The sequence below is a fragment of the Theropithecus gelada genome, chromosome 13 (assembly GCF_003255815.1).
Source record: "Theropithecus gelada isolate Dixy chromosome 13, Tgel_1.0, whole genome shotgun sequence".
In the NCBI taxonomy this organism is placed as follows: Eukaryota; Metazoa; Chordata; class Mammalia; order Primates; family Cercopithecidae; genus Theropithecus; species Theropithecus gelada.
The window spans coordinates 69,505,616-69,532,735 of NC_037681.1; the positions used below are offsets into that span (position 1 = coordinate 69,505,616).

General features: G+C 41.3%; 1 protein-coding gene across 2 annotated transcripts in view; it reads right to left on the reverse strand.

Moving 5' to 3' along the window:
• Positions 1–568: 568 nt before the first annotated feature.
• Positions 569–27,120, reverse strand: part of FSHR (follicle stimulating hormone receptor) — a 190,852-nt gene continuing 164,300 nt past the window's right edge. For both annotated transcript variants that reach the window (XM_025354354.1, XM_025354353.1), the window contains 4 exons: positions 21,347–21,415; positions 21,161–21,235; positions 6,879–7,064; positions 569–2,374 (listed from right to left, as the gene is read on the reverse strand). In XM_025354354.1, coding sequence (XP_025210139.1) covers positions 1,141–2,374; positions 6,879–7,064; positions 21,161–21,235; positions 21,347–21,415 — 1,564 coding nt within the window. In that variant the 3' untranslated portion in view covers positions 569–1,140. The remainder of the gene's footprint in view (positions 2,375–6,878; positions 7,065–21,160; positions 21,236–21,346; positions 21,416–27,120) is intronic.

Consider the following 27,120-nt stretch of genomic DNA (forward strand, 5'->3'; position numbering starts at 1 on the left):
ACTGCTGTGTTCTTAACATTACAATCCATATGCATGTCATATAATAGGTGTTAGGGTTCAAGTGGAGAAGCAGAACCAGTGATATATTTGCATGCATGTAAATACATATAGGTGGTAAATATATGTTACAGGCTTACACAGTTGTGGGGAGCTGGTTAACCTGTCTTTGTAAGGATGTCTCCACAGCTGATGCCAGAGCTAGAAGTCCTCAGGGTGGGCGATCATAAAGGGAAGATCACAGCATGCTGGAAGCAGCAGCACAGGTAGAATTCCACAAGCACACCCTGAGCCCTGCTTACTTTCTTGTTGCCTCTGACCTTGGTGATGAAAGTGCCCTGCAGAGGTTGGACCCTTTTTCATGGAGCTTAACAAATATACCTGGCCCAGGATGAGTCTGAGAACCTGAAGGAGGATCCAGGGAAAGGTGGAGCAATTGGAGACCCAGCTGCTGCTTTACAGCAGTAAGCTGAGTCAGCATCAGCAACGGTGTGTGGAGCTACAAAATGGCTGCCGTTTTCCTCTGCCCTCCTGTTTTCCTAGAGTCTTCACTATGGCCCACTCTAATTGGAAACACATGAGGAAGGGAATTCTGGGAAATGTATTTTAGCCTGTCCACACTGATGCATAACAAAGGCTTCAAATGGGTGTTCAGTAAATATTTGTTGAATGAATGAATGAATGAATACCATGGTGCTTCTCTTGGAAATTCTCTGGGAGTCGGAATACCTAATCCTGGCTCTGCCTCTTACAAACCAAACAATATTGAACAAGTCACTTAACTCTGAGTCTTAGTTTCCTCATTTGTAAAACTCCAAGAATAATCCCTGTCCTGCTTATTTAACAGGGATCAGTTGAAATAATCTGAACAAAAGCACTTTGAACATAATGTTCAAAAACAACATATATAAGGATAAAATATGTAATATAGTATTGTATTCTTTAATTATTATTGTTACTAATAATTCAGCTTCCCAATGTATCACATGGAATTAATAGTTCCTGACCAATTTACCTTAAAGGTATGCCAGGAAGCTTAAATTAGATGAGATATGTAGAAGCACTGTCAGCTATCTGTGGCATACCCTTCAAAGGCAAGACTGAATTATCATTCAACAGTCAGATACATTTTCACATTGTGTTTTACTTTTGGGCTAAATGAGTTAGAGGGACAAGTATGTAACTGGAACCATTGGTGACTCTGTGAGCTGAAGAGCAGTGGCCATTCCTTGGATGGGAGTTGTGGGCAGTGGATGAGGTTTCTGTCCTATAAATTTGGGCTTGCATTTCATAGCAGCCAAACTTGCTCAGGAGAATGAAGAAATCTCTGCGAAAGTTTTTGGTAAAGATGGCATAGAGGAAGGGGTTGGCACAGGAATTGATGGGGTAAAAGAGGACCAGCAGGATCTTTGCTTTGGATACAGTGATGAGGGGCACCTTGAGGGAAGCAGAAATGGCAAAGAAAGAAATGGGTGCCATGCAGAGGAAGTCAGTGAAGATGAGCATGGCCATGCGCTTGGCGATCCTGGTGTCACTAGAGGAGGACACGATGTTGGGGTTCCGCACTGTGAGGTAGATGTGGGTATAGCAGCCACAGATGACCACAAAAGCCAGGACATTGAGCACAAGGAGGGACATGACATACAACTGTGACAAAGGGCTGTCAATATCCATGGGCAGGCAGATGCTCACCTTCATGTAGCTGCTGATGCCAAAGATGGGAAAGAGGGCAGCTGCAAAAGCAAAAATCCAGCCCATCACCATGACACTGGCAGCATGGCGGAGCTGCACCTTGCAGTCCAGCTGCATGGCATGGGTGATGGTATGCCATCTTTCCAAGGTGATAGCTGTCAGAGTGTAGACTGACAGCTCACTGGCAAACACAGTGAAAAAGCCAGCAGCATCACAGCCTGCCCCAGTTTGCCAGTCAATGGCATAGTTGTGATACTGGCTTTTAGTGTGGATATCAACTGATGCAATGAGCAGCAGGTAGATTCCAATGCAGAGATCAGCAAAGGCCAGGTTGCACATAAGGAACCTGGGGACCGTGAGTTTATATTGGCTGGTAGTTAGGATCACCAGCACTATGATGTTCCCAGTGATGGCCAGGATGCTGATAAACCATATCAGGACTCTGAGGATGTTGTACCCCATGATATCTTCACATGGGTTGAATGCATCTGGCTTAGGGGAACAGGTCACGTCAACCACTTCATTGCATAAGTCATAGTCAAACTCACTGTTCATCATGTCAAATCCTCTGCTGTAACCGGGCTCATTGTCTTCTGCCAGAGAGGCTCTCTGACCCCTAGCCTGAGTCATAGAATCAACTTCTTGCCTTAAAATAGATTTGTTGCAAATTGGATGAAGCTCAGAGCTAGAAAAATACAAAAAGAAATAGAATCAACATCTCAGATCCAGAATAGCAAATACATCACTGTCTTTGTGCAGGGTAGAAATGATGGGTTTCTTCCCGAGATTTTTTGTTTCTTCTCACATCGTATCTGCCCTTGAGGCTAAGCTCAAGGGTTAATGCTGCTTACTGTAAATGAATATAACAACTTGTATATATATTACTAGAGTTGGATGGCCCACTGGGGAAACCATCTTGCCACAACCTGAATGTGGGGAGGAAGGCGCCTGAGACTAAGCCTTGCTGTTAAGTGAAAATAATTTACAGACCTGGTATCAACTCTACGCTTTTCCTTCTCTCATCTTGATCCAGCTATCTCTTAATATGCCTGAGTAGGAGATATTCCTATTCCTCTACACTCAAATCACTGGAAGATCCAGACTGTTCTCTCACTCAAATGAGAACTTATTTGCTTCTCTTATCTACATAAATTAGGGGATCAAAATCTAGTTAGTTCCCAGCCAGCCCCTGTTCCCTGGGTCTTTGGTTCTCAGGCTATTAGGAGGCCAGCTAATTTGCCTGAAATGCTACCAGGGTCTTTCCTGTTCCTTATTATCTCACTTTCTGGGGGCCACAATAGACCTCAGACATGTGTTTGTCTGCAAGGTAAGCCTGGCTGTCTCATATTAGTTTCCTAGTGAGTGCCCCAAAGAGCAAGTGCAAGTTGCAAAAGGACCTAATTTATTCTAAGAATGTAACTCATCCTTGGGGCAGCCTAGCTCTCCTTGGGCTCACTTTGCTGTCTTGGTTTTCCCTTTAAACACAAATGTACAAGGGGCCTTGTGAACAGGATAGAGGTACTTACAGAGGGATTTGAATGAAATCCAGGTGATGAATATTCAATCCATGAGTATACCCATAAATATTCTACCCCAGAGTAGTCTATCAATACTCTGGATGTAGAGACATGGAAGGTAATATTTCAGTTTGGAAGTAAAGGCTTATGGAATGGGAATAACCCTTACATTGGGACATTTTTGGATGCAAAAAAAAAAAAAAATCACACATACACATGCATACCTTTCCCTCCTTCCCCAAGGGGCAAGTTCACATCTATATTAAGTTGACTGTATTTTTTTTTAAACCTTGACATAACCTCAGATATAAGCAGGGAAGTGAATATTAAAACCCTCATAAGGAGGAAAGAAGTGGCTAGGGGAGTGGAGGAGGTAAAGACTCCATTTGATGCTAAAGGATGAGTCTCACCAGGTATTCCAAGCTACTATACATGGACTGAACCTTTCCCCATCTCTCCCCGTCCTCTCTTCTCTCACCCCTGGGAAGTGAATTGAATTGCCAGGAAGTCATTTTCCCTTGGCCTAAGGGATTCTTTTTGTTTGTTTAAGGCTAAATGATGAACATATACAGAATTGAAAGTCAATGGAAACAGAGCCCAGTAAATGTTTTGATTTAGTCAGTGGTCTTCCAAGGAAGGTGAGGCAAGCTCCATAATGGGCATAGAGGGCATAAGAGGGTTATCTTGTGGTCCTTAGTCTAATTCCCGACTCTTAAACCCTGTTATTGAACTAGCTGCAGCCTGATTCCAGGAAGAGAAAGTAAGTAACCTGGTACTTGCTGACTGCGGTGTGGTTCATTGGATTGAGATCTTATTTAACTCTCTAGAAACAGCCTTCACTTCCTGGGACTTATGGTCGGCGTCTGTGAAGATTCTTATTGTTGTTGCTGCTGTCCACATATTTTAAATATTGTGCTTCCCTTTTCTGAAACAGAAGTGACCCACTGACATGAAGTAAGGAGAAAAGTAAATAACTTATGTCTCTGAGATAAGAACAGAAACAAAAGCGGAAACTGAGGGACATCAAACCTTGCCTCCGCAGTACTTTGGAAAATCCTAACTATCATAAGGAGTTGGAAATTCAGTTTAGGGTCAGTTTAAACAGTGGTACTCTTGGACTCTGATCAGTCAGTGAACAGATGCTTGCGGGTGGCGTAGCAGTGTCCCAGAGCCTGAGCTTTGGAGGCAGGCAGAGCAGATCTGGATTTGTTTGGTCAGTGTAGGTCAGGTTATTTAGTATCTCTGAGCCTCAGTTTCTGTCTCTGTGAGAAAGGAATAATAATCATGTTACCTTTGAGGGAATTAAATGAGATAAAGATACAAAGTATTACAGTGCTTGGCAGTGAATACTCAGCAAATGTCAGCAGTATGAAGACAAATGGTGGTTATTTATGGAATTCTTGTGGAGGTATAGGCCCTGTGTGGGTACTTAGAAGCATATGCCACAGCATGTCAATTTAATATTGAATCGTGAAGAAATGGCCTTCACAACATTGAGTTGTGAAGAAACAACTTGTATTGTTAAATACAATAAAAATTGAAGAATAAAATGAGAGTAAAGTAATGCAAACTGAATATAGAATTATGACAAGGAAATATCTGGTTCAATGACAAATGAAGAGTGTAGTTAATAGGAACTTTTGGGAAGAGCCCAGGAAGAGTCCAGGAGGACCACTGGCCAAAGTTTTAGTCACAGGGGCCTCATGTTTGTACTCTGGGCATTATTTCCAAATGAGGATCAGAATAATTTCATCATACAAGTTAAAACTTGAATCCCACTACCAAACCACACCTACTGTGATATACAATGAAATGATACTATCAAAGGAATAAATCTGAAATTATCTTCTGAATAACATAATTATTTTGTGGTGTTTGTGTGTGTGAATTTGATGAATACAAAAATCAAATACCCATTGCTAAAAATAAAAAACGAAAACCATCTATCACAATTTTTGTTACTCCATTTTGGCACGTTGTGGAAGAACCACAATCCCCTCCTTGCTGTGCCCCAACAGGCCTGGATGGTGAGTTACAGCAGCAACCTAGAGGGATGAGAGCAGAGTGGTCTGGAGGGATCAGAGAAGACCTCATGTCCTGGGACAATATAAGGCAGATGTGGAGATGCCAATTGGGAGAGCCTTGAGGCTATGTCTAGAGGAGTCTGAGTAATACGATGAGATAACAAATTATTGGGGTGTGTTGGAACTGGGCCAAATAGCACACTGCAAGCTGCTCTCACAGTGATCGTAACATTTTCTTCTTTTTTTTAAAGACAGGGTCTCACTCTACTGCCCAGGCTGGAGTACAGTGGCACGATGATGGCTCACTGCAGCCTCGACCACCTGGGCTCAAGCAATCCTCCCACTTCAGCCTCCCGAGTAGCTGAGCCTACAGGCATGTGCCACCACACATGGCTAATTTTCTTCGTTTTTTTTGTAGAGACGAGGTCCCACCACATTACCCAGGTTGGTCTCAAACTCCTGGGCTCAAGGAGTTGTTCCGCCTTGGCCTCCCAAAGTGCTGGGATTACGGGTGTGAGCCACCTCGCCTGGCCAATCTTAATGTTCTTTATTTCTCCTTTGGGGTATTCAGTTCCAGGGACTTGGTGCAAAATTGGTATCTTTCTCACTCTGGATAGAATAATTCTTATGTGGAATATAAAAGAGGCAAGCCACTGCTTCAGCCCAGGACCTTAAGAATTCTGGATGTCAGGGAGAAATTTCCTGGCTCTTGAGCTCATCTATGAAGTGTGCCCATTCTGGATAATATCCCAGTGATGCATGCAGATTCTGAAAAACAGCTATTTTTCTACGAATCCTTCAGAAGGGTCTGAGGAGAGACTCCCAGCTACTTGGAAAACATTTTGAGTGCAACTACATGGTGTGGCTTATGTAGGTGAGCTCAGAGGAGAGTGAGAGCTTTTAGAACTCTCATACTAAGTAAATTCTTACCTCCAATGCATCGTTTAAATGTCTGGGGCGTGCATACAATCTCCAAGGCGACTTTCTGTTTACTCTCTCCAGATCCTTTCTATGATTACCTCAGTTTTTTAACCAGTTAGGTACTAGGACTTGTCTCTGTTTAGATCATCCTCTTTAAGTCTGGGCTTCCTTGAACCTGGCTTTCTTTGAAAGCCAAAGTAATGAGATGTTTTAATCTTTCTCCTCCCTGTGAGGTAGTAAGATTCCAAGGTGGATTAGAGAGGCTTAGAGTGATTGGGATGTGCTGCAGATGTGTACATCAGTCTCTGGCATGGCATTTATGCATCTCCCTGCCAAACATGACATGGATGGGGCATTTATGAAGTGCAGAGTTTGGGACTTGAAAGATTAAATCTATAAAGGTACAAGGGTAAGAGGGAACAGATATTATGCACCAACTCTGAGTCAGGCACTATGCTTAGTATTTTTCATGTTTTCTCATTTAGTACTTGGTATATGTTCTGCCCCATGGGTAGCCCTGTCCTGTGAGCCCATTTTCAAAGAAATGAAAGAGTGCAACCATTCCTCACTCTCCACAAAACTGAATTTTTGACCCAAAATGTGCCAAAGGGCTTGAGACAGGGAACTCTCTGCAAGTAGATTCTCTTCATGTCGCAGATATGTAGAAATTATGGACTAAGTTCTACATTGGGGAAATCCCTGAGCAGGGCTCAAAGGATAGACTCACATTTGCCGTCTCCAGTTTGCAAAGGCACAGCAATGGCTGGGATAGGTGAGGCTGGCTTCCATGAGGGCAACAAGCTTTTCCAGACTAGGAAGCTTTTTTAAGTTGTAAGTCGACCTGGCCCTCAGCTTCTTAAGATTTTCTAAGCCATAGCTAGGCAGGGAGTGGATCCTTGTTCTTGAAATATCTCTATAAAGAGAAAAGGTAAATATAATAGGATTACTATGGACCTGAAATTTTTTGCTCTTGGTTAGCAGGCAAAATAGCAGACACTCTAGTGATATTCTTACGTGGATGAGGAGAGAGACTCCAGTTCCTCCAACACACCTTGGCCAGATCAATACTTGGCTAATGGGACATTTGGTTCTGTAGGAGTCCTGGTCCTTCTGTTCCTGGTAGGAGGAGTTAGATAATAGGCCATTCTGATTCCTGGATATACTTACATCCTGGCTAATTTGGGATGTAAGTGTTGCTGGTGAGTAGAATTAGCCACCTTCCCTTCTACAGTCTATTTGTACCTGCTAATTTGCATGGGACTAAGGGATTGAGACCATTTGTCTGTACCATAAAACTAGCTATAAAAATATTTCTGATGAGCTAGAGTAGAATCTGTGGCCAAATTTCAGGAAAAAGGACAAGAAGGAAATATACTACAAGAGGAAGAAGAGTCTGGCAGGCAGTAGGGGCAGTGTTGGCACAAAGTCCAAGTGGCAGTGCAGAGTGGTGGTTACGAACTTGGCATCTACAGCAGACCTGCCTGCACATCTACCTTGCCCCTCTCCCTATTAGATTTTTGACCTTGGTCAAGTATGTCACTTCTCCATGTTTCAGTTTCCTCAGCTGTAAAATGGGAAGACAAAAATCCTATCTACTTCAGAGGGTTGTTGTGAAAATTAGATGAGTTAAAGTACATAAAGAATGTCCTGACCAACAGAAACACTTAATGGCTGGCAACTATTCTTCGTAAATATAACACAGACTGAGAGACAGAGAGAGACAGTTATTCTTGTTTGGTAGGAAAGTCTCTGTCCAGTAGACCTCAGCACAAATGACCAGTTTAACCAGGTCTCTGCCCCTGATGGGCTGCAAGTTCCATCCTTCCTGGCAGCAGCACCAGTGATGTGGGTGCTTTTCTGGCAGCACCACTGGTAGTTGCAAACTTCAAAACCAAGACTGGCTGGTGAGAACAAGGAGATTTAAATGGCACCAGCTTGGACCTGTTGGGGCCAACAGCTTGGCCATGAGTGGGTGCTTCTGATGGGGGTGGTAGCAAGTGATGACCAGGATGAGTTCATTTCAGCACCCTTGGGGACCCTTGTATATACTTGAGGAAGAAGAATCTTTTAATGTTGGCATTCCCTGTAAATCAAAGCAGTAGACACTCAGAGTAATGAAACTTGGGGGTGTGAATATATATTTGCTACCCCATATGCTCTCACAATCTGGTGAAAATTACATTTTCAAAGTCTTGTTTTCATTGTATAATTATCTTGCTCAAAAATTTATAATGCCTTCCTATTGTCCAGTGAAACCCATCCCTAACTACTGCCTTATTTGTCACTTCCATTTCCCAAGCACATTTATACTAGTTGTTTATACTTGGTGTCACTATTTCCTCATCTCACAATTCAATTGAGTTTCTCTTTAGCCTCTGGGGAAATAATATTCACTAAGGCCATGTCTTAGTTCTGATCTCCTTTATTTTGTAGTTACATTTCACAGGTAGAATGCTCCTTCTTTCTGAGATACTCTCTTTCTTGGCATTATATTCTACTCAACATATTTTCCTCTGACATCTCCGTTGACTTCTTTCTGATGTTTTTTTTTGTTTTGTTTTACTTCTCTTTTATCTGTTCTTTAAATTTTGGCATTTCTCTATACCTAGACCCCTTCTGACTATACCCAATCTTTTCAGGTGATCTCTTTCATTCCCTTAGTTTCACATACCAGGCATGTGCTGATGGCTTCCAAAATGTGTATCCCTGTTCAGATCCTATTCCTGAACTCCAGGTCCAGATAATCAGTTGTTTTTTGAACTCCACCATTTTGATGACTTGCATCAAAACTGAACTTACCATCTTTCTTGTAAATATGTTCTTCCTTGTTTTCTCCATCTCAGCAAATGACCCTTCCAATTTCCCGTTTTTCATAATGGAAACCTGGGTGCCATCCTTGACTCTCTCATCGACATCGGTGTCTTGTTCTCTCAAGCCTAACTTTTAAACGTGTTTGAAATCAGCCTACTTCCCTCTTCTTCTGTTACTTTGGTCTAAGTCACCACAATCTCTGCCTAGACAAATGCATTGGTCTCATAACTGTCCTTATGACCATCTATTGCAATCTTAGTACTGCAGATGTAAAAAATGCGTATGAGATTACCCTTTAATGACTCCCCATTGCTCTTAGGATGAAGAACAAGTCATTGTATACAGTGTGTTGATCATTTGCCTGTTGTCTCACATCCATGTCATGCCCTTCTCTATGCTCTTCTCTGTGTTGCAGGAGGGATGATCCCTGCAGTTCCATTTCCCAGGTACCACTTTATCAATCAGCTTTCAATTGGGTTTAGCAAATGGCACTAGCAGGAGATTGGAGGGTGGGTAAAAGAGCATATCTCATCCCTCCTCTGTCTCAGGCAGCAACGGAGTCTTCTCCGTGACTCCAGCTCTCGTTGAACAGATCCTTGGAGGATCCAGCTTCTACCAGTTGCCCCAGTTTCTGGACATCAGTAAGATGACTTCCTCATTTGTTCCTCAAGTCCTAGAGTTAGTAGTGGTTACTATTGCCAGTCTCTGGACTGCTGATCCCCTGTTTGATATTCAGGAAGATTTACATTTTCAGAACAATTACCTTTATGTTACGTGTGTGTGTGTTTGTATGTGTGTGTATTTTACACATAGTCCCCTCTTTGTTAGCTGTTAATTAGATCAAATCTCCTATATACTTAATGATTTTTTTGCTTTGTTCTGTCACTACTGAGAAAATTATATTAAAATCTCCAACTATGATTTTGGATTCCTATACTTCTAGTTTTGTCAATTTTTGCTCTATGTATGTTTGATGACTTCTTAAGGCTCATACAAATCTAGAAATTTTATACCTTCCTGGCAATTTTCTGTATATCTAGTAATACTTGTCTCCTAACTCCTTGGAAGTTTCTTCTTATTTGCTGGTCCCTCCGTGACCTCCAACTTGAGGAGTGCCCATGAACTCAGTGCCCAGACTTCTTTTCTCCATCTTCACTTATTCTGCAGGTGAGCTCATCCAGTCTTATGACATAAATACAACTTATATGCTGATGGCACTAAAATTTGTATTTCTAGGTTGTTTCTTTTTCTTGAAATCCAGACTCATATTTACTTGCCTCCTTATCTTCACTTAGTTGTCTAATAGGCAGGTTAGACTTTGGATAATAAAAATGGCCTTCCTGATCTTTTCTGAAAATCTGTTCCACCTTTCCAGTTGTTCATGCAAAAACTTTGATGCCTACTTTGACTCCTTTCTTTCTCTCATACCCTACATCAAAACTCTCAGAAAAACTTCTTGACTTTATGTACGACATACATCTGGAATCTAATTACTTCTCACAACACTCATTGCTATCACCACAAGGTAAACATTCTGGTGGTCCAGGGCATCTTGTCTAGCTCCCTCCCTATTATGATTCTTCAGATTTGGGGTCCCTGGAGATCAGAGTCTGGTCCATGAACCCTTGTGTCTGTGATGAATCTTTGCTGTCTGCTGCTGTCTCTGCCTTCTCTCCATTTATACTTTCTATTGTTGTAGAGATTTCCAACTTTTTTATTGGCTGCAGGAGATCTTTGCGGTTCCTCTCTTTTGGCAACCCTTCTTCTAGCCAGTTCTGTTAGTGACACTTGCCCTGTTTTCTGTGACCAAGTTCTTATCTGGCATTTGGATTCCTCTTTTTTTCTCAAATGTGGAAAGAACAAAGGCTGAGACTCAACTCCCTGTTTTGTCTATAACAATTCAGGCAGGACTCACTCCAAGAAACATGATGAAAAAAACATTTTAGAAGTCCTTTAGGAACAATTTAGACCAAGGCCATCATTGCCTCTCCTGAACATTTTTCACATTTTTCAAAACGAGCAATACAAAGCAGATTATTTTTCTTAATTATGCCTCCCTCTTAGGTTTACAGTATAAAAATTGGATTAATTGAAGATTGTAAAGAGAAACAAATTTTTATACTCCACAGAATATCATTCTGTTATCTCATGTACTCTGTGGTGGATTAAAGATGACTGCAAATTCTTTGACACTTTTCCATCGAGGGTCTGTTTGTTCTCCCCTTGAATCTGGGCAGAACTGTGATGTCTTTGGATAAAAGAATATGATAGAAATGTTGCTATTCATTATAGATCTAGTCTTTAAGAGCACTGACATCTTCTCATTGGTCTTACAGAGTCTTCAGCTGCCATGAAAAATCTCTGAATACCCTAAGGCTGCCATATTGGTAAAAGCCTAAACCATGCAGAGAGGTACTGGAGAATGAGAAACCGTATGGACAGAGTTAGAGAAGACACAACACAGACACACACACACAAACACACCCAATAAACACAGATGTGTGAGGCACATAAATGATGGGGACAACTTGGAAGTGGACCCCCCTCCCGGCCCCCACCCTGGCCCCAGTCAGCCACCCAAGCTGACATTGCATGGATCAGGGCCCGCCATCCAAATGTCTGACACACAAAATTGTGATCAAAATGGAATGGTTGTTTTAAGCCATTAAATTTTAATGAGGCAATAGAGAACCAAAACAAACCCCATTGAGGTCTCCATAATGTTTAACAGTTGAAGAGATAATTTTTCCTTGAAAACCAGTAAGAGTGCAATAGCATATAGTCTGTATACTTTTTGCCTCTCTTACCACTAACTATCTTTTGTTTTATGCACTATTTGTATTTTATCTCTCCTTGAAGGTAGAAGTCTGCAGCATTCTCAGCAGTGCCTTTCATGTAGTAAGTACGCAGAAACTTATTGCTTTGTTTGAAGATGTACTGGGGAGTGACACTGGAGAAGGATTAGGAAAGGAAATAGATAGATCACCCCAGCCAACTGTGATATTCTCTGACTTCCACAAATTGCAGAATCTTGCACCTTGTGTTTTGTCTTCTATTGTTTCTTATGATTGTCTTTTCATTTATGTTTGCTTGTCTCCTCAGCCAGATTTCAAGTGCCCTGAGAGCAGATATTATTAAGGGACTTTTGTCTTCTGTATCATTTCTGGCATGGATTTGGGCTCACGAAATCTATTCAGTAAGTAGTTGTCTCAAAAGCAGACATGACTCAGCATTGTAATAAAAATGAGAGGCTGGAAAAAATTTTACAAAAGAGCTAATTCTAAGGGGAGATGAATGAAAGGCAGACCGAGAAATCCAGAAATCTAGACTTAAAGTGAGCTCAGGAAAATGGTGCCTCTGCAGCAGGTAAGTATATGTGGCTGAGAATATCAAAGTTACCAAGAAAGGGAGCAACCTTGTGCAGTGTCAACAAGGAGGCAGACATGCCTTGGGGAGTAAGCAGAATGAAACACTGGATGGATTGATTTGAATGCAATCCAGTGTTTAGGTGTTAGATTGGGAAGCCTCCTTGGTAAACTTCATTGCCTTTCCATTGCTCAGTGTTCTGGAGCTAGCTTGTTATTTTCGATTCCTTCTTACCACAGCTAGAAGACATATGTGCTGCTGTCATTTGCACATGATGGCTTTGCTGCCGTGAGACGAAGGCATCTTGTCAGTGTCCTGGGATTGAGATCTTTCATTGGTGGATGCTGATGAGGGAGCTCTTGTTAGGAAAGAGGCAAAGTCACTTAAAGTTCAATAAAGCAAATTTTTAAGCAAAAGTGGTTCCTGGATGATAGGGAAATAAAAGTCTTTGTGGAGGTGTTTACTTAAAGCTTACTGTCTGAAGGGATCAAACATGGAACCTGTCAAGACTTCCAAATTTTGAAATGACAGAAAATACAACATATCTCTAGTATCTCCATGGATTTAGAAAATTCCATAGAAATTTATGTTACCAGGGACAAAGATGGGGTAAGTAGATCTTGTTCAGATCTTGGCTGGAGACTTAACTACAGTATATTCCCTTTTTTGCTCTCTTCTCTTAAAACATGCACACTCTATCATACACACACAGGTCTATTTGCTGGCTACAGTTCTTCCACATGGCCTAAAAATCTGATGTTTGATTTTAATTCCTTTATGAAAACACTCTCCATTTTTATGATGCAAATATACATGAGTGTTGGGGGAAGTAACAAAAAAAGACCTCAGTTATTCACATCTTCATGGGAGTACATTATTGTGACCATGATAATTAATTTTAAGTGTCAACTTGAGGGGATTAAAGAATATTCAGATAGTTGTTAAAGCACTCTGTCTGGGTGTCTGAGGGTATTTCCAGAAGAGACTGGCATGTGAATCCATGGGCTAAGTAAGGAAGATATGCCCTCTCCCAGAAGCTGGGACCCCCTTCTTCTCCTACCCTTAGACATCAGAACTCCAGGTTATCAGGCTTTTGGACTCAGGGATTTGTACCAGTTTCCCTCCCCAACCCCCTTGGATTCTCAGGACTTTGACTTCAGACTGAGAGTTTTACCATCGATTTCCCTGGTTCTCAGGCCTCTTCCCAATCTAACACCTAAACATTGGATTGCATTCAAGTCAATCCATCCAATATATCATTCTGCTTACTCCCCAAGGCACGTCTGTCTCCTTATTGACACAGGCATGTCAGACCTCTTGCTTGGACTGAGAGTTAGACCAATGACCTCCCTGATTCTGAAGCTTTCAAGTTTGGACCAAGCCATGCTATAGCTTCCCTAGTTCTCCAGATTGCAGATAGCCTATCATGGACTCCTCAGCCTCCATACACATGTGAGCCAATGCCCCTAAGAAATTCTCTCTTCTCTTATTTCCTTGAGCAGTGGTTCATAGTTCTCCTTGAAGAGGTCCTTCACATCCCTTATAAGATGTATTCCTAGGTATTTTTATTCTTTCTGTAGCAATTGTGAATGGTAGTTCACTCATGATTTGGCTCTCTGTTTGTCTATTGTTGGTGTATAGGAATACTTGTGATTTTTGCACATTGATTTTGTATCCTGAGACTTTGCTGAAGTTGTGTATCAGCTTAAGGAGATTTTGGGCAGAGACGATGGGGTTTTCTAAATATACAATCATGTCATCTCTCTTCAGACAGAGACAATTTGACTTCCTCTCTTCCTATTTGAATACCCATTTATTTCTTTCTCTTGCCTGATTGTCCTGGCCAGAACTTCCAACACTATGTTGAAGAGGAGTGATGAGAGGGCATCTTTGTATTGGGCCGGTTTTCAAAGAGTAAGCTTCCAGCTTTTGCTCATTCAGTATGATATTGGCTGGGGGTTTGTCATAAATAGCTCTTATTATTTTGAGATATGTTCTCTTAATACCTAGATTATTGAGAGTTTTTAGCATGAAGTGGTGTTGAATTTTGTTGAAGGCCTTTTCTGCATCTATTGAGATAATCATGTGGTTTTTGTCATTGGTTCTGTTTATGTGTTGGATTACTTTTATTGATTTGCATTTGTTGAACCAGCCTTGCATCCCAGGGATGAAGCCGGCTTGATCATAGTGGATAAGCTTTTTGATGTGTTGCTGGATTTGGTTTGCCAGTATTTTATTGAGAATTTTCGCATTGATGTTCATCAGGGATATTGGCCTGAAATTTTCTTTTTTTCTTTCTTTTTTTTTTTTTTGTCTCTGCCAGGTTTTGGTATCAGGATGATACTGTCCTCATAAAATGAGTTAGGGAGGAGTCCCTCTTTTTTCTATCATTTGGAATAGTTTGAGAAGGAATGGTACCAGCTCCTTTTTGTACCTCTGGTAGAATTTGGCTGTGAATCTGTCTGGTCCTGGGCGTTTTTTGGTTGGTAGGCTATTAATTACTGCCTCAATTTCAGAACTTGTTATTGGTCTATTCAATGATTCAACTTCTTCCTGGTTTAGTCTTGGGAAGGGTGTATGTGTCCAGGAATTTATCCATTTCTTCTGGATTTTCTAGTTTATTTGCTAGAGGTGTTTATAGTATTCCCTGATGGTAGTTTGTATTTCTGTGGGATCAGTGGTGGTATCTCCTTTATCATTTTTTATTGTGTCTATTTGATTATTCTCTTTTCTTCTTCATTAGTCTGGCTCGCAGTCTATCTATTTTGTTATTCTCTTCCAAAAGCCAGCTCCTGGATTCACTGATGTTTTTGAGGGTTTTTTTCATGTCTCTATGTCCTTCAGTTATACCTAATATAGATGATGGGTTGATGGGTGCAGTAAACCACCATGGCACGTGAATACCTGTGTAACAAACCTGCTTGTTCTGCACATGTATCCCAGAACTTTAATAATAAAATCCTCTCTCCTCTCTCTCTCTCTCTCTCTCTCTCTTTCTCTCTCTCGTTCCTGTCTTTGAAGAACCTTGACTAATACAATGGCTATTTCCTAAAGATAGGCTTAGAGAGAGTCCCAAAAAATAAATCATTACACAGTGAGGGGTATTTAGAATAGTTATTCTGGGCAACCATACTTCGAGGAGTAAAGAGAACCATGGGATGGGATTAGATCTCAGAGCCTTGATAGTCAGGCAGAAGAGTTTAGTATTTATATGAGCAGAAGAATGGTTTTATTCAAAGGTGGATTTTTGTAAGATTACTCTTGAGAACCTTGATACCAGCATATGGTATGTGTTCAATAAATAGTTGGTAAACTAATGGAAGGGGAAAGGATTGAGGGTAGGAAGGGGACAAAGTGGCTATTGCAGAAATTCAGGCCTAGGATGACAGAGGCTGTCTCCTCCCACACTATCGCTTCCCATGTTAAAAGTCGTTGTGTGATATGATGACAAGGATTTATTAGGCATCTGCTCTATGTTACTGTACCATTTGTGAAAATTTCTGCAGTGCTTATTGTGCTGGGAAGTAACATTCATCCCTTGGCCAGATGCATTACAGTAGGTACTGTTTTTTGTTTTTACATATATTTCTTACCCCTTGCCAGACACACAGTAGGTGTTTAATCAGCATCCACTAAATGTATGTCATATAAGACTTGATGCCTTCAATGAGTACTTGAGAATGTTTATTTACTTATTCCTGCCCTTGTTTACTTACTTATTCCTGCCCTTGTGAATGTTTACTTACTTATTCCTGCCCTTACTTATTCCTGCCCTTGTGCCTGGAACTGGCGGGCTGGAAAAGTGGGGAGGGGTAGTTGTGGACTGGTGTTTTTAAACTTTATCTTTCAGGCTGGTCTGTTCTAATGATTTTGGTCTTTCTTTTAAAAATACCACTTTTAATATTGCAATGCATGCTATATTCAGACAGTGAGTAGTTTTGAGAATTTAAATCCTGAAAAGACCAATGGAGACCCCATGGGATTATGACTTGCACAGAAGAGATTTAGTAATTTAAAATTGTTTCAACATTGTTAGGACTTCCTTTTGAGATACAGAGTAACAAGAGAGACTGCATGGGTAGAAAGGTAGTAAGAGGCCGAGGCAGGAGAGGCAGGAGTTAAAAAGCACTCTGTGCCCCATTTAATAAAGTGTGTTATAGCCAGTGCCACAAATTTGATTTGAACAATTTCTATTTTTCCCAGCAAAGATGTTATTACAGGTCAATCATTTCCATAAGTGAGAGCACATTTTTGTGTATACTACACTGACAGATGGCTAGAAGACCTCTCTTTCATGATCCCAGGCTGGATAAAAAGGCAATTTACTATCTATAGAACTGTGGGTACACTGGTAATGGAAGAGAATCATTCTTACACAAATAACTCAGTGTTTGAATCTGAACTATCAAATGAATCTGAGCTATAGCCAAATCAATTTGATAAACCATCAGAATATGATTGTACTGGCTCCAGTCTGCAAAGGCAATGCATTAAATTTTCCCCACAGGAAACTGTTTCCCAAAGAAACAGCAATTGCTCGATTGCTTAAAAAAAACAACCTTGAGTGAGTTCAGAATATCAGGTAAAAACTCAGATGGCTGCTGATGTTCAAGGTCAAGACTCGTAAGGGGGAAATGAGGATGCTGAGCTGCTCCTCTGAAGCTTGTTTGTGTGCTGCTGGCTTTCTCTGGGTCTATCATTCTTTGCAATGGAACAGTGCACCCGTGCATCTTCAGGTGTTCAGAGGTTCCCTATTCTTCACTCAACTAGAAATTTTGCCTTCAGGAAAGGAACTATCATCAGTTTGAGTGTGTGCCCCTTAGTTTTCTTAGAATTCCTTGCATATATCCACTGGGGAAAAAGGCCTGAGCCAGTGATGGGGGAAGATTCACCACAGTTGGCTTGTGGAGGAGATATTTTGGAGACTGAGCAAGGCTTCCCAATTCCCAACACTGGTCCTAGGGCAGTGATTCTCAGAGAGCACTCTGGACCAGCAGCATCAGTTTTACTAGAAAGATGTTAGAGATACAAGTTATCAGGCCTCAACCCTGACCTACTGAATCAAAAATGCTAAAGGTAGGGGCTGAGTGTTATGACTCACACCTGTAATTCCAGTGCTTTGGGAGTCCAAGGCAGGAGAATCACTTGAGGCCAGGAGTTTGAGATCAGCATTGATAACGTAGTAAGACCCTGTCTCTACAACAATAACAGAAATGGCCAGGTGTGGTGGTACACGCTTGTAGTCCCAGCTACTCAGAAAGCTGAGGCAGGAGGATCGCTAGGGTTCAGGAGTTTAAGGCTGCTGTGAGCTATGATGGCACCACTGCACTCCAGCATGAGTGATTTAAAAAACCCCAAACCCCCCCCCCCCCAAAAAAAAAAATAAAACCCATCCAACTCTGAAGATGCTGCTTTAGGGCAGCTGAGAACCGCTCGCAGCTGAGGTGGCTCATAGCCGAGTCTACTCTGGGAATTGCTCTCAGCTGACTTACTCCTCCCCAGGAGTTTGGCTCCTCCCCAGGGACAGCCTGCACCCAGTGATTCTTGATATGGAGGACTTGCCCCTTACCTTAATTCAGTACAACCTTGAAGGACCGTCTTAACTCCAGATCTCCCCATGGGATCAGCTGAGACTTTTGCTGCAAATGCATTACCCTGATTCTGCTTCCTTCAAGCATTCCCTGTACATTCTGAAAGCACTCTCCGGTAAACCTCCTGCATGCAGATATATCACAGTCTTTTTTTGTGTGTGTGGGAGTGGGGACAGCAATCTGACCCAAGGTACAGTCAAGGTCAGCATGATCTGCACCTACTGTGATCTGAATAGCCTACGCATACTCCTATTTTCACCTCTTACCTCGTCACCTGAGTGGGCTGGTCTACTGCACACCTGCACAAGCACCTCTCAGGCCAGGCTTTAGATGGTTTAGTGTATCTGGTTGCAGAAGTGGGATGTGGAATAGGTTATTCGTCTTCTTGCATCTCAAGTCAGTAGGAGGAGAGGCTTGAAGAACATCTATGGACTAACCTGAAAGCCCCAGAAAGGGTGGCTTGATGTTAAGGTGAACAATCCTTTTGGCCCCAGAGGGAGGAGAGGAAATTAGCAATTATAGGCCGGGCTTCCAGCCAGGATCCTGCACTGAGATGAAAATATGTGGGAATGTATTATCACTCTCTACCTTTTTAAGTCATGGAGAGTGCTTCCTAATTCCATGGAATTTCTGTAAATTTTATTCACTTAATTCTAGACAGATGTGTTCCTGTGGTAAGAAGGATAAAACAATGGGCCTATAACTTGAGGACCGTGCAGAATTGCTTCCGATGCTTTCACAGAGGTTCTCTTCTTGCCTGTATTCACAGTGGGGCTGGATGGGGGATTCAAGTTTTGTGTTCTCTGTTAAACATTCTTATGAGATACATTGTGCAGTGTCTTAGCCTGAAATCTGCTTGTGCAACCTCAGGAGATGTTCTTCTGTGCCATGGTTATGTAACATTGACTGGTGTTCTTAGACTGGGAGGCTGGTGTTAATAGTTATTTTCCTCTCTATTTTAGCTCACAACCAGTTGCAGGGGGCCTCACCGAATAACTTTTAGATGTTGAATTAAACGTATTTATGGCAACATGGTATGGTGGGAACACATGGAATGTGAGGCAGAAGACCTAGTTTCTGGTCCAGACTGCCCCTTCTAGTTGCAGTGTGATCTTTAACAGATCACTTCCCTCCTCTGGTTCTGATTTCTTCAGCTGGATAACGAAGGAGTTGGGGGATCTCATCCAACTTCACTATTCTCAGGAGCAGGTAGTAGGTTAAGATGCTATAGATTCAATATTGTACCTGGTACAGGTCACATATGGAAACCCACCCATCACTTAAATATTCGTCCATGAACAGATAGAGATGCCTACTTAGGAACATTCAACACTTTTAGGGCTTTTTGCTAAGTGAAACTGACATGCTGCTATTGTGGGGGTCAAAGACATCGAAAGTACTTGTCAAAATTCATTTGTCTCCCAAGCACTCTAGGAACAGGGAACATGAACTAAGCAATACAAGTTTTGAGTATTTTGTATACTTGAGTGCACTTGAATCCATGGACTATATGCCCAACACTCTCCATTTGTTAGCCCTGGGTCCTTCCTTGTACTTCATAGATATATCATGACTTGATATATTAAGTTGTATATTTAATGTATTGCCTGACTCCTCTCTATCCCCACCTCCAATGAGAATATAAGCTTTCTATGAGGAAGAATTTTCCTTTGTTTCCTTCATGGCACAGGATCAGTCTTGCTTAAAAATGTATTTGATGAGTGAAAAAATATTAATGTGTTTGTGTTTTATGCTTCAAATAATAGGAAATAGGTGTTTTTTGGCCGTTTTTTAGGTGAGGAAACTGAGGCTTAGAGAGGTAAGAATTGGTCTAAACCAAGGAAGTCTGCTCTATATCTCTGCTTTAATCACACTGATACTCCATTTGCATAGGTTGTCTATCTCAAGCCAGGCATTCTCAAATAATCTTTGAACATGGTCAGGATGAGAAATCTACCCTAAAGTGTATATTTATTTCTTCAAAGCAGCAGAATCTCACGTATGGATCACAACACACCCTTTATCATTAATAATAAATATTTAAAATTCTGACTCTCCATACCAGGTCTAATTCTAGAGGTATACAGGCTCCAGCCTGAAGGAGAATATTAGCTATTTGGTGAAGATAAAAGTGACACATATAGATGGTTGGTGGGTAGGTGGGTAGATAACCACACATAGTAGCATATGCCAGCTGCCAAATAAGACGTTCAGGTGGGTGGCTCCTAAATGCCTGACTTGACTTCAGGCAGATTACGTAAGGATCCTTTAGTAAAATTGTAGATTTATTAACATGCTTATCTATTTCTCTGCTCACCATTCCTTCTTGTACCTCATTCTCTCCTTTTGGGTTCCTTTCTTCATTCTTGAAGTACTTTCTTCAGTAAATGTAGTAGGTCTTGCTTAGAGGCCAGGAACACATTTTTAAAAAGCCTTTTTGTGATTGTGATGCAGATTGTCCCCCCACTAAAGAAGCCATAAAGGCCATGAGAGCCACGGGAAGAAGTCGCTGATGGTGAGGTTGTCAGAGAGACTTGTGGAGGTAGAACTTTGGAATGATCCTTGATGGAAGGGGAAGTGTAGGCAAGAAGAGAAGATGGGAATGTCACTTTTGGAGGGAAAGATGGAAGTAAGGAAATGACAAGAGGAGAGGTGCTGATGCAGGGCTATGAGGCACAGAATGTATCACAAGGGATTTGGAAAGAGGATCCAAAAATAATGTATATATAGGTCTCATTGGATAGAAGGAAGCTCCTGGGTGTTGAGGATGATGGAGAATTGTGCTTTCCTTTCCAGGGAAGAGACACATAGTCGAGTAGATGTGGGTCTGTACCATGAGTTAGATCAGTTTAAATCCCTGCTGTAACTCTTGTATAACCTTGAGTGAGTGAATTAACCTCTCCAGGGAAGCCAGTTTTTCCTTCTGTAAAATGGGAATAAGAGGTCCTACCGCAGGGGGTGATTATAAGGATTAAACAAGAAAATGCATCTTAGCTTCTTAGAACATCATCTGACACTCTGTGCATGCTCATTACATGTTATTATTAGTATTGCTTTTTTATGGAGAGTTAGACTGTGGGTAAGCCTTAAATTGTCTCTCTAAATCGTGGCAGATGACATGAATAAAAATTGAACTTGATGGCCAGTGGTGCCTTGGAAGCTTCTCCCCTAGCTGCAGAGAGTTGACTTCTAACTTACACAAACTGAGCTCTTACACACAGAAATGGGGAAAGCTACTCACAGAATGACTGGTCCAGAGGCTCCGTGGAAAACATCATTAGGCAATTCTTCTAAATTATTATTATCGCTTAGATTCCTGGGGATGGGGTTGAGGAAAGAAGAAGGAAAACACAAAGCCACATAAATATTGCTGTTATAAGAGCCATTTCCCTTTAAATGGGCTGGAAGATTAGTCAGGGCTACTTACAGCTCATCTAGTTGGGTTCCATTGAATGCACAGTTGTGTATTTCTTGAATCCCATTCTTATTCAGCCATCTGAAATAAAAGGCTTATTATAAAACCAATAACGTCAGATGCAAACAATACAGGGGTTTCATAATTGGAAGCACTGAGCAAGGGCAGACAGCACAGGTTAGAGGCATAAAGAAAATGCCACCTTTAAAGCCTGGGGACACGGGTGGGAGGAAGACTGATTTATTGCTGTATAATCTTTTGTAACTTTTGAAGTTTGTATTATGTGCATGTATTACCTCTTCAAAGGAATAAATGAAATTTAAGTTTGAAAAGGCACACTTAGGCAGAGCAGCCTGGATTCTATAACTAAGGTCTTTACACACATCATTTGTGTATAGAGAAGCAATGCGGGGAGCGACAGATCTTTCTCATCCTGAAGGACAGGAATCATACAATTATTGAACAAGTGTTTATAAGACAGAGAAAGAACGTTTTGTGTCACCTTTCTCTAAGGTCTGAAGCCTTTCACCCATGATCACCCACAGCAGCAGGCCTGGCTGTCATCAAAAGTGATCTAATTAAGTTGTCAGACAACCTGAACATCTCCTGTGACCCATAGGGACCTGGTTATTGGAGGTTTGTGGAGGTGGCTCTGGGTTAAGCCAGAAAGGAAGAGAAATCAATTACAGAGAATGTGGGCTGTGGCAGGGCAAGGTGATGTGAATGGGCATGGGAGGAGGTTCTGGGGGAGGTGGAGATGGGTGTAGAACAGCCATCCTGATTGCGCTAAGAAGGTCAGTGAGCAGGGTTCCCTGGACAGTGGAGCCCAAGGACACCTTGGGCTACAGCTCTTCCTTGCTCTGCTCCTGAGTGGATCTAAAAGCAAAAACAGATACCAAGGTCAGGAGAGCTTAGCCCGAAGAGCCTCTGACCACCTGCTCCTGTTTTGCTGTCAGGTTCTTTACCCTGTCTGGCTTAGTGGGTTTGCAAAGAACACTGTTCAGAAAGCTGACCCAGAGAAGCTCCTGTGTGTCCAGGACTCTTTACTGGCCTGCCATGGGCAGCCAGAAAACACTTAAAGTCACAGCGGAACAACTGTATGTCTTTTTCCTCCTCTTGAAAATTAATTAGCTAAAGAAATCCAGAAAAGGGCAATGTAAATCTTTTAAAACATCCACAACCAGTTGGTGAGTTCTGATGGCAAAGAAGTTGCTATGCACCCCCATGCCATTTGAGAAAGCCTATCCCAGGAACATCTGGACTCCTGACTGTTGCAGGATAGTGGAAGTTGCTGGGGCAGCTGTGGGATGTGGATCCCTTGGGGATTTGGATCAAATACAGGATTCAGCAAACTTTTTCTGTAAAGGGCCTGATAATAAAGTTTAGGTTTTATGGGCCAAAAGGCAAAAATAAAAAATATTATGTAAGTACTTTAGGTACTTATAAAACAATTTCCACAATTTTTTATTGACCAAATTCAAAGTGTAATAATTATTTTTTTTGTAATATAGGTCTAATATTAAGAGAATTTTTACTGGGAGATAACATTTTGCTTAACTTAGATCCAATATTAGTGTTTCCTGTCTTAGCTCATGAGCTGGATTTGGCCTCTGGGTTATATGTAGTTGGCTGATCCTTAATCCATACAGGCTCCACCTATTTGTCTGTCGATTAGATAATTGATATATCTTGCATATAACTGTCCTGTAAATCGATGTTGCTATAATCAAATAAAACATAAACTAATTTTAAATAATTATTGTATTCAAATATCCCTTTGTCTTTATGGATTATCTCAATCAACAGATACCATCATGTGGGGAGGAGGATGGTATTTCATGTTATCAACAGTGGATCATCACACACATAAAAAATGATGTTCAGAACTGCTGCCCTTCGGTTTACATTAGTCTGTGGGAATCTAAAACTAGTAACAAAGGGAAACCGACACTTATTACACGCACCCCTGGTCTCTTAAGAGAGGAAGTACCTATATGAAAACCAGATGATGATGATGATGATGACCACAACAACCTTGGCAGAACATCAACTAAGGAATAACTGCATCACAGGCTTACCTTAACCCTTTTGTGTGCTTGGGAACAAGGCCAGTGTGCTCACTCAGCAGAGGCTCAGGAAGCTACAGAAGCACACTCTGCTCTCACCCTAAAGAGTAGAGGTGCTGGGGACTTGGCCCTTTAAAACTCATTGAGGGGCAGGCAAGGGAGATGGGCTGACTGAGGAACAGAGGAAGCATGTATGAAGCAGGCCTCTCCTGAGGCCAGAGTGCTGGGAGCTGTCATGCATGTCGCCTCGTTTTATTTCTTCTGAATTAGGACATTCTCCTGGCTGGCCATAGCTGGGTGCTTTCCCCATTCAGGCACTCTGCTTACCCGGGTGCAGTGCGGGTTGGGAAGGGCTCAGAAGCCTCTACATAGTGGGTTTTTATTGCTTACTTCTCTGATTCACTAGGCTAGTGTCTGATAATCCTTCACTGCTGGTTGCTTTAAAAATATATTTACTTTTAGAACAGGGCCTCAGAATTTTTTTCAACTTTCAGTTTCAGGGGAGCATGTACAGGTTTTTTACATAGGTAGTCTGCTTTGGAGTACAAATAATTCCATCACCTGGGTGATAAGCGTAGTACCCAATAGATATTTTTTCTAATCCTCTCGCTCCTCCCTCAAGTAGGCCCCAGTGTCTGTTGTTCCCTTCCTAGAATCCATGTGTTCTCATTGTTTAGCTCTTACTTATAAGAGAGAACATGGCCGGGCGCGGTGGCTCAAGCCTGTAATGCCAGCACTTTGGGAGGCCGAGACGGGCGGATCACGAGGTCAGGAGATCGAGACCATCCTGGCGAACACGGTGAAACCCCGTCTCTACTAAAAAATACAAAAAACTAGCCGGGCGAGGCGGCGGGCGCCTGTAGTCCCAGCTACTCGGGAGGCTGAGGCAGGAGAATGGCGTAAACCCGGGGGGCGGAGCTTGCAGTGAGCTGAGATCCGGCCACTGCACTCCAGCCTGGGCGACAGAGCCAGACTCCGTCTCAAAAAAAAGAAAAAAAAAAAAAAAAAAAAAAAAAAAAGAGAGAACATGTGGTATTTGGTTTTCTGTTCCTGTGTTAGTTTGCTTAGAATATTGACCTCCAGCTCTATCCATGTTGCTGCAAAGGATATGATCTTGTTCTTTTTTATAACTGTGTAGTATTCCCAGAATTTTGAGAATGGCTATCCATAGAATACTTTGACAGTCATCAGTGCCATTTGCCATGCTTTTTTTTTTATTTTTATTTTTTCCCTGAGTGTGCTTTATATGTCCCCATAGGAAGAAAGCACCCCTGCATCGAAGCTGCTAAACTAGAAACGATTGGAGACTTAAGTTGTGTTAAGTATGAATTACATGATTTTATTGTCTGTGGATTAAGGGACAGCCAAAATAAGAAGAATAGATACTGTTTCCACAAAAGTGAATTTATCCTTTAGAGAGATGTTTGAGAAACATTCACTCTTTAAAGAAAACTCCTTTCCTGAAAAGTGTGTTCCTAAATTCCGAGAAATTAGGGTCCATGAACAGGAGTTAGGAAAAAGCAGACAGGATCTGTATGTTTCTTTTGTAGCTTTGGGTTTGCAAAGCTATGTCAGAAGTTCTTACTTCCTTGGGTTCTTTGCCTCTACTTGGGGAGAGTTGAGACCAGGTCACTTAAAATGCTTTGCCTTCTGTCTTATGGTTGGACAAAAAAATCAGGTCAGTGATACTGTGAGAGCAATATAAACACACTATGCAAAACTACGAGAATGATATGAGCACACTCCCACTTAATTACATATTTTCTATAAAAAATTGAATGTTTGCCACATTATAACATTTATTTTAAGTCTCTGTATTTAAAATAAACATAGATGAACATATTTTAAGAAAGACCCAAATAAACATAAACATCCAAGTATAACTAATTACATTTATCACTAATGTCCCTCTGTGAAGTAGCCCAGGAATCCTTTTACTGTTATATTTGTTTCACAATTCAGCAGGTCAATACGACTTATGTATTCACTGTTTTGCACAAGCTCTTTGTATTATTATTTTTTTAATTTTAATTTTTTATTTCTATTTTACTTTATTTTTTATTATTATTTTTTGAGACGGAGTCTCACTCTATTGTCCAGGCAGGAGTGCCGTGACGCAATCTCGGTTCACTGCAAACTCCGCCTCCCAAGTTCAAGTGATTCCCCTGCCTCAGCCTCTTGAGTAGCGGGGAATACAGATGCCTGCCACCATGCCCAGCTAATTTTTTTTTGTGTGTGTATTTTTAGTAGAGATGGGGTTTCACTGTATTAGATAGGATGGTCTCAACCTCCTGACCTCGTGATCCGCCCGCCTTGGTCTCCCAAAGTGCTTGGATTACAGGCGTGAGCCATCGCGCCTGACCAATTATTTTTATTTTTATAAAAGGCGGGTGGTCTTCATGGTCTTTATTATTCTGTTCCCTCTGCCTGCCCCTTGCCAACTCCCTAGCTAACTACCCTCATCTCTAAAAGCCCATTTTAAAAACATTTTCTTAGCTTGCTTTCCCTTATTTAACTCTTCCTTTAACTCTTGCATCACAGACCAGTCAGATTAAATTATTCCTTCTTTACTCCTAGAATAAGTGCGTTTTTTCCCTTTGAATATCATTCATTCTGATTGCATTTTAGTTTATTCCTTCTGCTTTCTCTTTCTCACCCTTTCTGTACCCGATCACCTCATCTCAACACACACACACACACACACACCCCAACACACACACACCCACACCCACTTCACTTCAAATATCATGAGCTTACGTGAAATGATTCAGTATCACTCACCTATAGCTTTTGTTCTAATTATGTATTTTGAATACATTCCTTTGATTTAATTGTATTGTTCCCTGCATACATTCCATTTCTATGCTAATCTGTTTTCAAACTTTTTCCATTGTTCTCTGTAATTAATTTACATCAAATACAGAGCTTAGCTTTAGTCATCAAAGTGTCATAATCTGTCTACTATTTCTTTTTTCTTTTAACAGCTGGGTCTCTGAATCATATAATTGAAGAGGGCTAAAATTCTTTATGGGCTGGAATTTACCTTTTGTACATATAGGCATATTTTAAAAACTCATACTGTTGTATTTTTTAAAAAACACAACAATTTGTGAAATCGACAAAATGCTTTTCATATCTTACAGAAATGATTGCAATTACTGGGTCTCCAAATGCCATTCTGTGCATCTAACTTTCATGGATCCCAGGCATACTTAGGTAGCCCTTACTGTCCTATTTCTTGGCCATCCTGGTGAGTGGATAAACTGCTACAGGGGCTACTGGCACAAATGACTAGAAGATCTTTCATTAACAATACAGAGTGCATTTAAAAGGATTTCCCAAAAGTCGGAGAGAGGAACTCAAGCTCATTAAAAAATGTGATTGTTTCAAGAAAATGAGAAGTCATCTTATGCTCAGCATGGGCCTCAGCAGGAGCTGCTTGACATGGTTATGAGGGAATTGCCTTATCTTCCTGATTGGGCCTCCTTCCTGATCTTTTTCTTTGGGCAACAAAAGCCTTGCCAGGCAATAACTAGCTTTATTGATGCATGAGTTATTCTGTCCTTTGGAACAGATGTTGTATCACAGGGGACCATCATTCAAACAGCAATTTTAAATACTTGAATCACACCACAGAGTCATAAATTATTAACATGACTCCACATTGTGATTCTGAAATGTAAAGACAAGAGAAAAATGCAGAACCGGAGAGTGATTTAA